This window comes from Platichthys flesus, chromosome 10 (assembly GCF_949316205.1).
Source record: "Platichthys flesus chromosome 10, fPlaFle2.1, whole genome shotgun sequence".
NCBI classification, from domain to species: domain Eukaryota; kingdom Metazoa; phylum Chordata; class Actinopteri; order Pleuronectiformes; family Pleuronectidae; genus Platichthys; species Platichthys flesus.
Genome location: NC_084954.1, coordinates 9,841,302 through 9,853,216, shown reverse-complemented (window position 1 = coordinate 9,853,216; position 11,915 = coordinate 9,841,302). Strand labels below are relative to the sequence as shown.

The window sequence follows — 11,915 nt, the reverse complement described above, 5'->3', positions numbered from 1 at the left end:
TTGCAATAAAAAAAAAACTGGAATACCACAAATGACACTGAACAGGTTTTTAGTGCCCACTTGATTGCTGGAAATGATCCTCCAGACGTTTTAAGCAGACACATATTAAAGCCTCTTCCAAGAATCTATTGTGTTTGCTTTATAAAACCTGTTTTCGTTTAACTGCCTCTGATTCACTCTTAACCAGTTTCCACACAAAGATGAACGTTACACTCTTAATAACAACGGAATGTGAACTAAAATAAACACAGACTTCCTACTCAAGGACTCAATGTGGAGGAGGAGGGACCAGTGGTAGTTGACACTTATCTGTGCTTCACTTGAGTTAATTTATTGTCAGGTACTTTTTACTCCGCTACCTTTATCAGCAAATATATGTACGTTCTACTCCAATGCATTGTGTTTAATATAGATAATCAATAACAAGAGTGGAATTTGCCCAAATCAATCAGAGCGGGCAAGTAACTGGTAGCATCAGCCTTCTTTATTTATATGAATCTGTATTATGCATGTATTAAACAGACCATAGGCCCAGTTAAGGATGCAGTAATCTTTTGCAGTAGGGAATAGGCTACCATCTGCAAGTACTTCTACTTTTAAAAGTTGAAGTACATTTTAAAATTTCAAGTAGTTACTTTTACTCAAGTAGAAAAGTTAATGTGATACAAAATAATGTTTCTTTATCACTGATTGGTGCAGTTGTTACTGTTTGACCACAGATACCTTTACGTTTCATTTGTGTATTTTACACTGAAGTTGTGCGAAGTGAAGAAATTAAATAAATAAATAAATCATATAGACCTAAATGATGTGGAGCAATCTGAAGCTTCAGGGGCCCCTGGCTGGTCTCTCCCTTCACTCAGGTGGAGATCCAGCTTTGACCAACCACTTCAATAAGTCATCTCTAATCCAACTTGATAATAAACGGTGTTCAGTGAGTTGCCCCACTCTGCACAGGGGTCCCGCGTGCTGTGTCCTGAACTTGGCACCGCACTGGGCCGTGGAAAGTGAAGCCAGTCTCCCAGTTGGACAGTGGGACGGTAACACATGCGGATGACGACCACCGTGATAACATTGTTGATTTTGACGATCGGCAGCGGCCGCGTCCTCCGCGGCCCGGCCCGGCGGTGGCAGCCAATGGGCGCGGGGGGCGGATAGCCGCCGCTGGGAGTTGTCTTCCACCCAGTGTCCCGATTGGGCTTCTTTAAAAAGGCCGAGCACGCTCCTTCTTTTTCACCGGAGCCCCCGCCTCCACCGCCGCGGGTACAGAAATAGAAAAAGAGCTCGGGCTGCGGGAGAAAGAGCGCCACACATCAGCGGAGAGTTATAAACCTGTCAGCCTGCTCCCAAGCTCCGAGCCCCGGTGACAACCCGCAGCCGCCGGTGACCCTCTACCTTCCGCCTGCCCGGCACCAGCAACGTCCGTAGCTCACAGAGAAAAAAAGAGAGGGAGGGTACCAGCTCGAGCACCAAGCCGGGGCTCTGTCTGTCAAAAGCCCCGCTAGTCTGAAATCCTCACTTCCCTCTGCGGGTGAACCGAGCCACAGCTTGTTCACCGCCGAGCTAGCTCGACCCGTACCGGCCGTGAGGGTGTCTCTTGGGGGGGAATGGCATTGGACTTCGCCGCGGGCTGCGTGGGAGGTAAGTCGTTAGCCACGTTAGCAGCAGCCCACGGGTTAACGAGTTGGTGGTAGCATTAGCATTAGCCGCCTCCTGTACTTTTCCACCCAAGTCCACGAGCTGAGGTATGAGTGGTCGATCGCCCCGTGGTGAAGCATCAGAAACGGATGAAACGTGTCAGGTCAGAAGGTCAAACTCTGAGCTCCAGCAGCAGGTATTAATGTGTGGAATCCCGGATGTAAGGTGAAGTTAGTGGAGTTACATTCCTCACCTCACACACAGGGAGTGGTTGGATCTGCATGAATGAAACCTGCAGGACCATGTCTGGTGTTAAAACTTAAAACTAGACCAGACTAGCGCATCATCTTTTCCTCCTAGTTATTACATGTGCTGCTAAAGGAAAGGAAAGGACTTAAAGTAGGACTGAGTTTGAATGGAGCCCACAGGGGTTTCCAGTAAAAACCTAATCACAGACCCTTTGGGAAACTTGTCAGCTGTTTTGTCTTTGCTCAAGGCCACATCTTCCAAAACCCGAACACGCCATGGAGCCACAGCTGAGAGTCACTTACTCCTGGTGTGTGATTAAAGTCCAGAGAGATGAGTCATTGTATCTCCATTCTTTTTTTAAAAAGTTTGCATGGTCTTCTTCAACGAGGTGAAGACCCTCCAGATCTCAGTTCTGGAGCTCCATGGTGCTTATAACTAAATATCAGGCTATTAAATGTGCAGCACGGCCTGATTTGTGCTCATCATCGTCACAAGTATATTTATTCTACAAGTTCTCTGGATTCGACAGACCGCTGCCACAAACTAAAACTAAAATATACCATTCCAAACCTGCAGGTGCACTGGTTGGTGTAGTCAGTATGATTAACCACACAGGCCTGCAGAGGTATGTGTGCTCAAGATGTCCGGTCACGAGATAGTGAACGAGATGGATCACACGGCTGAAATCTGCCATAATGATACTAACACACACGTCATTAAACTGTGAAGAATACCAGCTTTACATGTGGAGAGAGGCCTCTGACGATTCTGGGCTAATGTGACCTAATAAGACACTATCTCTCTAGGATTTATCGGGACACTGTGCTGCCGTGTAGTGGAGTTTTGAATTCCTGGAAAAAAGTCAAGGACGGTTTCCTTCACCGCGCACAGTGACCAGCTGATTAGTCTCATGATGGGCGGGCTGTCGGCCGTTGCGAGATGATTTCCTCCACTCGATCATAAGATGTGATCCTTCCCTAAAACCAAGCCACACTGTGTTCTGCAATGTGAGGGCCAATGGCTTGCTAATCGAGCCACAATGCATTCGCACTATGTGGCGTTAGATATGCACGGCATTGTAGTAGTGCTATAACCAGGTCAAGAAGATGGTGACAGATTAGATATGATTTTATTTTTTTTATTTTCCACCAAGCAGGTTATGTTTTCATCTTTGTTAGGAAAATTAACCCATAACACCCGTACTGATTTCCATGGAACTTGGTAGAACGATGCGTAATGGGATCCTGAAAGTTTTTTTTTCTTCTCCACGTTCTTTCACTTTACCAGATTCAGGCGTTTCTCAACAATTTAAGGCATTGTTCAACATTTTCCCTATTTCCCCAGAGAACAATGAATGGAGCTTAATTTAGGGAACTGACTTCTATGACTGTATTTATTTAGTGCAGCGTGATTGAAGTGAATGGGCGCCATTCCTGTCTGAATATGTTTTTTAAATCGAGTCTCCTCTTCTTCAGGTGCTGCTGGTGTTTTGGTGGGGCATCCATTTGACACTGTGAAGGTGGGTACCAATTATTTCCTTCTATTCGGCAACGACATGATCCGGTGCCTCGCTGTTAAAATGTTGTAAGTCGGCCCCACTCTGTTGGCAGCCTGTTTATATTTTCTGTTTCTTTACGACTAAACAGATCAAATCCTCTATTTATATTGTTTAGAGAGATGCTGACATCACTTTCAACTAACTGCAGCTCAAAGAAAGCATCATAGGCATTAAATCCTTTTGTAAAAGTCAAAAATAAACATTATAGAAAGATTTTAGTGATTAGTTTTAATAGGGACGGGACGATTTAACTGTTTAATTACAGCATAGGATTGTACCAATCTGCAGCTTTCACTTTCTAGAAGCCCAAAAACGGTGAATGGTCGTAGCTCTTTTATGCCTTGCTTTAAATGTCATTTCTGCCTGAGCTGGTGTGTGTGTGGTTTGGGGGGGGGGGCCGGGGGCGGCTGTCTTTAACAGCAACAGTGTCACTGTGTTGTAGATGAGAGAGAGAAATAAACAACCTCTCCACGGAAATGTGACCTAGTAAGTATGGTCCAGGTCTTTCTTCTTCTCCCCCTATGTCCTGTCTTGAGCTATAGAACTGTAAAGAACAGAACATTTTGACTTTATTGGTCCTCATGTTGCATCCCCCCCCAACCCCCCCTTCAGCATCCTATTTCCTAAACCCTGAATTGAAACCATTTCAAAACTCTGTTGCCCGTTTGTTTCCTTTGTTAGTAACGTATATGACAGTATGTGCTGTGTTGTCGTTCTCTTAGGCTTCTTTGCTCCGTCGCACGACTCTAATTCTAGCGCTGTCATCCACAGGTGCGGCTTCAAGTTCAAAATGTGGACAAACCTCTGTACCGTGGAACAATTCACTGCTTCCAGTCCATCATACGCCAGGAGTCGGTAAGCTCTCGTACTCTCCTGCGTGATTCCTGGATTGCGTTTAGACCGTTGTGCAGTTTCCACCGAGCACTGTACTATGCTCACGGGGTGGCTGCCCTTGAACAAGTGTCCAGTTACTGTCCCATCAGCCCCGGCACCAGCCAGCGTTCCTAACATGGGAAGTCAGGGGTGAAAGGAGGAGGCGGTGTGTCTGTTATCCAGGGTCAGCAATAACCATATTCCTGCGTGGGCTAATTTAAGATTAGGTCTTCCTGCCATTTGAGCTCAGTGGTGTACGCTTGGTCGTGGTGGATTTGTCAGGGAGGTGTCATGTTGTCTTCCTCCCCCAAGACAATAAAACATTGTTAAATTCTTTAATGATTTCCTCTGTTAACTTGAAGGTTTGATGATAGAGGGGTCAGGGCTTTGAAAACTGATTTAATCATACATTTCTAGCATCCTGTTCCTGTGACTGCAACAAACCCATTCACTGTGGATACATGAATCAGACACCAACACGTTCAGCTTAATTCAACAGCACAAATGCAGTGAAAACTGGGGCGCTCTCTCACCTTGCTGTTTTAACTCTGATGCCGATTATTTCCATTCCCATTGCTGACAAAAGCCAGATGTTAGGGGGTAGAGGGTTTTTTGACCAGTGGAAAAGGGGCTTTGCCTACTGTATGTGCTCAAAAGTATATGTTACTAATTGTGTACTTAAATGATCACAAACAGAACTTCTGATTTTCTTTCGTGGTTCTGCAGAGGTGTCTCTATAATGTGGCTGTTCCCAGTAACGTGTCTTTGTGTCTGCAGACGCTCGGCCTGTACAAAGGCATCGGCTCACCAATGATGGGCTTGGCCTTCATCAACGCCATAGTGTTTGGTGTCCAGGGCAACGCCATGCGCAAGCTGGGCCGCGACACGCCGCTCAACCAGTTCCTGGCGGGAGCCTCAGCAGGAACCATCCAGTGTGTCATCTGCTGCCCGATGGAGCTGGCCAAGACACGCATGCAACTGCAGGGGACCGGAGAGAAGAAGTCCAAGACGAAGCTGTACAAGAACTCCCTGGACTGCCTGGTGAGAATCTACAGGAGGGAGGGAATCCGAGGCATCAACCGCGGCATGGTGACCACCCTGATGCGCGAGACACCTGGTTTCGGCGTGTACTTTCTCACGTACGACGTGTTGACCCGCGCCCTGGACTGCGAGCCAGAACAACCGTACATGATCCCCAAGCTGCTGTTCGCCGGAGGAATGTCGGGCATCGCTTCCTGGATCTCCACCTATCCCGTGGACGTGATTAAGTCACGCCTCCAGGCGGACGGGGTCGGCGGAGTCTACCAGTACAGCGGCATCATGGACTGTGTGAGGCAGAGCTTGAAGAAGGAGGGGTGGAGGGTGTTCACACGCGGGCTCACGTCCACTTTGCTCCGGGCGTTTCCGGTGAATGCCACCACGTTTGCCACCGTGACTCTATTTTTAATATACATGCGCGAGGGAGGAGAGTGTCGTATTGAGGACCCTGAGCCACAGTCCGTCCAGCTGCAGCCACAGACCCAGCCGACCAGCCTGTGAGCCGCGTTTCATCTGTCAGATAGAGATGGAACTGTCTGATCCCTCAGCTGGTTTTCCATTGTAACAAACATGAACTGGTCCTAAGTACACATCTGTGCACCGAGCTCCTGCAAAGTGTCCACCTAGTATTTAATAATATATAGTGTATTTTAAGATAAAATCTGCACTTGTAAATAAGGCCTCTTTTTAAAACATCCCTGGTTTTTGTTAAGTCTTGAGAGTCAGGAAACTGGACAGTTACAGAGTTGTGCTTACAGATGTCCCGAATGCTTTGAGTCAAGGAAACACTTTGTCATTGATGCGGTGTTCAGGTCAAAATGAATTATACCTAGAACTTAATTCAACAAGTGGTGTAATATTCCTCATCTATTTCGTCCAGGTCAATTAGTCCCTTTTACTCTTTACGCATTTGTACACTGTTTTGTAGTGGTTACACGTACATAGACAGCTTATACATGTACATTTATGTAGATATTCATTTTCTGAAGTTACAACTGCGTATTTGGTTAAACTTTGCTATGAAATCAGCAGCCATCTTTTTACATCGAGTCTTTGTCTACGTTAATAATCTACCTTTTAGATTCTGACGTTTTATAGAGAAAATATTAAAGGCTCTGACAATGACTCACTGCAGTAAAACACAAACCAAGTAGAAGTCGGATACAGAATAAATGTGTAATAATGTCTTTAAAATGGTTAATTATTGGAAACGATCTGCAGTTTTTTAATATTGTTACTTCGGAGATTGTATTGAGTCCAAAGAAAGCACCTTATGGTATGATACGGTTACATTTGTCACATTTGCAAGAACCTGTGTGGAGCAAAACAGTTTTTTTAAAGTACACTCGTTTAAGGTTTTAAGTTCCCTGTGATTGGAAGTTGTGTTGTTTGTCAGTCGCCCTGTTGTCCACAAGGGGGTGGTGTCTACACACTAACCTGAGGCAGAGGAATGGCCCCTGTAAGACTGAGCTGCAGATCTTCTGCCTATTTTTTCTTTGTGTATGAAAGTACAGTTTTACCACCTGTCAGCTAAATTATACTGATCCAACACCTCCAGAGGATATGAAAAGGTCAAGTATTGGTACAATTCATCTCATGAACCTGATTTTAATCTTTGACCTCTGTATGTAAATTGATGAACCTGTAACATTATTATAACATTAAACCCTCAGTGACTCGGCCACTTGCCTTTTAATCATCTGCCACAAAACCAACACAACTGAAGTCCAAAGCTTCAGCACCAAGGACGGAATCAAACTCTTCTAATGGTTCAGTTTTCTGTTGGCTTCTTCAACCTAAATCTGTCTGAGACCCCACTGCTCTCCTCTCCATGTTAACCTACAGGGCAAAGGGCACACACAGTGTCCCTCAGTGCAGTGTGAACTCTGTCAACTTCTCGGTTAACAGTTGCAATACTGACAACGTCTTTGCAGGTTTAAAGTGTAAATTGAGACACAAGTTAAACACAGGCGAACTTCAACCTGCCTGCAGGTGGCGCCACACAGACGTTATAACTGTAGCAGCTCTTACTCTTCCTGCACATCTTCATGGTTTCACTGGTCCAGTTGGGTTAAAATAATGTACATACGTGAATTTGGCTTGTTTCTGTTCTCATCTCTTTGTGTTCAACTTTAGGTTTGATTTTATTTACTTTTCTGTATTTCTGTTTTAAGACTCTTAATGTGTATATATTCTGGGTTTGCCTGACTTTACCGGTGGATGATATGATTGCTGATATTTTTGTGAAAAGGCTGCTTTAAATATGCTCGTCTTGTAACAAAGCAGCATGTTCTCTCCGTTGAATGTTGAAATAAAAGCCACTTTCCCACTCACATTCTGAAACACATTGTTCTTAGTGCAGCTATACAATTCAATGTTAACCCTTGGAAGTTTGTAGATCTCAGGAAACGAGAATTAATGGACGTTTGCAACATGCTCCGATTGACAGTGAAGGGCACTCAAAGCGTATACTTCCACCCAGTCCCTATATTTGAATGAGTTCTTATTTGGATCTGCACCAAATGCAAAATGCATTTTTCTCTGAGAACTCAACATTGCAATGTTAAAGAAATGGATTTGCCCCCTGAATCCAATCCCAATCAAAATGTATTGGGTTCTTTCCTGACTCCACATCCTTCCATCCAATATTTTTTAAGCAATCCAGCTAACTACCAGACAAACTAACTAGATTGGTGCCCAGAGAGTGAATACGACAAGAAGAACATCTTACCACATGGAAAAGAAATGAGAAAAAAGATTACTGGATTTCCCCTCTGATGCGGATTCCCTCCAAAATTAGATGGGTTTTACTTTTGTTCTTGCCCATCAGTTCAGTAGTTTGTGCGTAATCCTGCAAAGAAATGTAACAAACACCCCTTAAACCACAACGTTCTTGAATGAGGTAACAAAGGGCTGGACTGTAGTAGTGGTTATATCACAGGTTTGACTCAGTTTTGTTCTTTCATTCATATTTCAAGAATAACAACACAATCGCATACAAAAATATCACTGTTTATTTAACAAATTCAACATAATATCTGTACGTGTCCATTATTTTGACAAAAACAATAAGTTATTCAAGTGTCAGATGCAGACTTTTTTTTCCTATGATCACAGTGGTTCCTCAAACCGCCTGACAGGAGGACTGCCAGTACGACAACATAAAAGAGACAGTGTGCTTTATGTATGTCCCTTTGTGTTATACAAAGTTATAAATATATATAAAGTGGAGCGGGGTTCCCCTTCAAGTTCATGTGCAAAAATGTTGAGTCATTTCCCTGAGGCTCATCTCTCACTCAGACCCAACCACAGATAAAGCAGCTACTGTACGCAGCCGAGTTACTGGTGTCCTCCGGTCCCTGGTGAGTACTGAGCTACTACGGTCGAAAGGGAAGCTGATGTACGAGGTGGAGAAGCAGGAAGGAGCTTGATGGTGATTAATGATGGAGATGGTTTTCAGTCAAGGTTTTCCCACAGTCTCCCTCCCCCCAGGCCGCTAACTTGTTTTTCCTGCTTTTGATGCGTTCATGAGGAAGGTGTCACAAGGGTAGCGCAGGAAGCGGTAGATCTCCTCAGCTCTGGACGTGCTCATACAGCCTCCTTTCTGTATGGCTTCCACGGAGCTGCAATAAGAGGAGATGTTCTGATGAGTAAACCAGAAGGACAAGAGGGCATCACGATGGATAAACACGCTCTTCATTTACCTGTTCATCAGCTGTGCGACGGAGCTGAAGTTGTGGCTCATGTTCAGAGCGTGGACGAAGCTGACGGAGGGCAGGCTCAGGTACAGTTGCAGGGCTTGCTGCTTGTGCTGCCCTCTGACCTCCAGCGGTACACTGATGCCCTGACCTTTACGCTGCTCCAGCCGAGCCAGGTCCGCCAGCAGGCCGGCGCTCTCCTCGGCGCCGGCGCTCCACAGCAGGCGAACGCCGGTGCGCACCAGCCCCGCTAACGTGCCGTCATAGAAACGTGTACGCTGAAACGGACGTGACGCTTCACCTGGGACAGCGACAGGTATCATACAGATGAGAAACAATCATTTTACCACGTACTAATTCATTTATTCATCTTTCCACGCGTGGGTATCAAACATGTACTTTCTCAGTACTGCGTTTGTGTAAATTTGTGGAATAAGCTACTTTATTTAATAGCTCGAACAGTTTTTGGTCTTGTTGACATTTAGATGAGATGATTGATACCTCACTCATATATGTGTGTGTTTGATACGAAGCTTGAGCCCGATGCTAGTTAGCTTAGCATAGCATCAGGCCCGGAAACGGGGGATAACAGCTAGTCTGGCTCCGTCTGATTGTAACAGCATCTGCCCATCGGTACCTCATCAACTCACTGTTTCGCGTATTCAATTTCGTTTTTCTTCTATTTGTACAAAAATGTAAACTTAATGTTGTGGTTCTATGGCGAGTCATGTCCCGGACTGTGAGGCTTTGAAGGAGACCATTGGCTAAGAAAACAGGATTAAAAATCCCATAACACCACAAACCGTCACAGCTACACCTGCGTATTTAAACAGACGAAACAAACAAGAGCTGAGCTTCATATTTCGTAAAAGTAAACGAGAGTTGTGTAAATCTTTTCAACTAACTCTTGATAGAAAAGCATATCAACTTGTGTTTTAAACATTTAGTTGGCCATTAATAAAAGAAGATATCAAATGTCCACACAGCAGTTGAGACGCTCGGAAAACGTTTTTGACTAAGGCCCTTTATTCCTCAAGAAGAAGGGAAGTGAGTAATACGTCTGAGGGAGCCTCAGCTGGCATTCCTTGATTTCTGGAGTGGATAGAATCAAGTGTAGGCGTACATGCTTTCATATACTATCTCAAAAAAACCATGAAGAAAGCCTGAAAATACACAGTACGGGGCAGATTTTTTAAAAGGAATATATTATATTATATAGTATTAAAACACAAACTGACCTGGCTTACTTCGGTCCTTCTCCACAATCAGACAAACACGCTCAAACAATCCCAGTAAGCCGTTCACTCTTTCGACCAATCGCTTCCGGTTCTGCATGGCTGCCAGATCCGACTGGCTGTGCCTCTCCACCGCCGTGCGGTTGCTGACGATGAAGTAGCTGCCATCCAGTGAGCAGACGTGGACGGTGGCCGCGTGGCGCTGACGCAGGCTGGTCATCAACTCCACTCCGGTACTGAGGCAGCGACTGTCCACCAGAATGCAAACAGACCCGGGAGGAGCAGGGGCCTGGCTGATAGATGCACCCCCCCGGGACTGAGGCGCTGAGGAGGTGCTGGATGGGGCCTGGATAAGGAAATCAAATGTAGATATTTACATCTTTCCCACATGTGTGACCCTAAGGACAGGTGTGTTTATCATAGACTGCATATAGAGATTGACGACATGACAGCTGCCCCAAAGCAAAGCCAAAGGCGCTCACCATCTGTTTTGGATGGGACATGGATGAAACTAAAAAGTATAAGTCAAATCAGTTTTTCTCAAAGTTTCGTTCCTTCAATTCAAGTGGTTCATATCACACTGATCTTCAAGTTTTCATTTTTCCAGTAATTTTGGTTTGAATTATTTATTTGATGCTATAAAAGCGAGATGAAACATCATGATTGACAACTGAGACAGTCTCATGATTTATGGAGCGCGTCTACTTACAGGAGCTCACTACCGCGGCTCCATAGCCCGATCGCTCCCTCGCCTATTCTGGCTCAAAGTGCGCAAGATGGCAGCGTCCTCAGTCAGGATATTTTGGCTTAATTTATGGATAATGGGAGGAAGTGGAAACGTGTCGTCCATCTTTATTTACAATCTGTGGTAAACGTTTAATTTTGTCTGCTTTTACCTTGGGTGTATTCTTGGAGGTTAACACTGACTTCTCAAAGTCGAGCTCATCAGAGAGGAGATGCTGGTTCTCTAACCTCTGGCGACACCTGCAGGAAAGCACAAGCAATTCTCTAATGGCTGCTAACTGATCTTTGCAGCTATCAAACGGTTTCCATACCTCTCATTAAGCTGTTGTTCACTCTCGGTGCTCCTTCGTCCTTTACTCAACAGTGAGACCTTGGATGCTATGGTTGACGACGAGGAGGGGGGGGCTTTCTGCTGCCGATGGTGATGCCTGCTGGCCTCCGGCTGTGCGGCTTTTTGCCGCGAGGTGACAGCAACACTGCCCCCTGCTGTACGACTCTCTCCGCTAACTTCACCCGTCTCCTCGTCACTGGAATCATTCACGCGTATGATCCGGGAACGCTTGGTTTTCTCCTCAGCTGTCTGCTCTGAAGAAGCTTCGGCCGCGGTCTTTCCGCCGGGTCTGGCTCTCGCTCTGACGTTGTGCAGTAGAACACGCCGCCTGGTGGCGTACTGCCTCCTGCCGTCCACGTACGAGTCCTCAGGCATGAGCTGGACGTCCTCGGCCTCTTCCTCTTCCTCGCTGCTCTCCACCTCCTCCACCTCACTGCCGACCACGAAGCTGTCCTCGGCATACGTTTCATCCAACTCAGGCACCTGGGCAGAAGAGGTCAGGGACATAGATTGTTTGTTTGGAGATTTGTAACTGCATTGAGTAAAGAGAA

At 45.6% G+C, this 11,915-nt stretch overlaps 2 protein-coding genes across 3 annotated transcripts in view; one reads left to right on the top strand and one right to left on the bottom strand.

Moving 5' to 3' along the window:
• The first annotated feature begins 1,230 nt into the window (after nucleotides 1–1,230).
• LOC133961615 (mitochondrial basic amino acids transporter) lies at nucleotides 1,231–7,691 on the top strand. Its single transcript, XM_062396840.1, has 4 exons — nucleotides 1,231–1,641; nucleotides 3,363–3,406; nucleotides 4,217–4,300; nucleotides 5,096–7,691. The coding sequence occupies exons 1-4, from the start codon at nucleotides 1,608–1,610 to the stop codon at nucleotides 5,855–5,857; spliced, it is 924 nt and encodes a 307-aa protein (XP_062252824.1). The 5' UTR covers nucleotides 1,231–1,607; the 3' UTR covers nucleotides 5,858–7,691.
• Nucleotides 7,692–8,352: 661 nt separating this feature from the next.
• The window catches only part of fancm (FA complementation group M), a 39,000-nt gene continuing 35,437 nt past the window's right edge, over nucleotides 8,353–11,915 (bottom strand). For both annotated transcript variants that reach the window (XM_062396834.1, XM_062396835.1), the window contains exons 20-24: nucleotides 11,345–11,847; nucleotides 11,186–11,273; nucleotides 10,293–10,635; nucleotides 9,061–9,355; nucleotides 8,353–8,979 (exon numbers count right to left, since the gene is read on the bottom strand). In XM_062396834.1, coding sequence (XP_062252818.1) covers nucleotides 8,853–8,979; nucleotides 9,061–9,355; nucleotides 10,293–10,635; nucleotides 11,186–11,273; nucleotides 11,345–11,847 — 1,356 coding nt within the window. In that variant the 3' untranslated portion in view covers nucleotides 8,353–8,852. The remainder of the gene's footprint in view (nucleotides 8,980–9,060; nucleotides 9,356–10,292; nucleotides 10,636–11,185; nucleotides 11,274–11,344; nucleotides 11,848–11,915) is intronic.

What these genes read in the sequence shown, in the direction of transcription:
- LOC133961615 (XM_062396840.1), top strand. Translation starts at nt 1,608, where the DNA reads ATGGCATTGGACTTCGCCGCGGGCTGCGTGGGAG. An exon ending in CGCCGCGGGCTGCGTGGGAG is followed by an intron (nt 1,642 to 3,362) that starts GTAAGTCGTTAG and finishes CCTCTTCTTCAG; the next exon opens with GTGCTGCTGGTGTTTTGGTG. An exon ending in ATCCATTTGACACTGTGAAG is followed by an intron (nt 3,407 to 4,216) that starts GTGGGTACCAAT and finishes TGTCATCCACAG; the next exon opens with GTGCGGCTTCAAGTTCAAAA.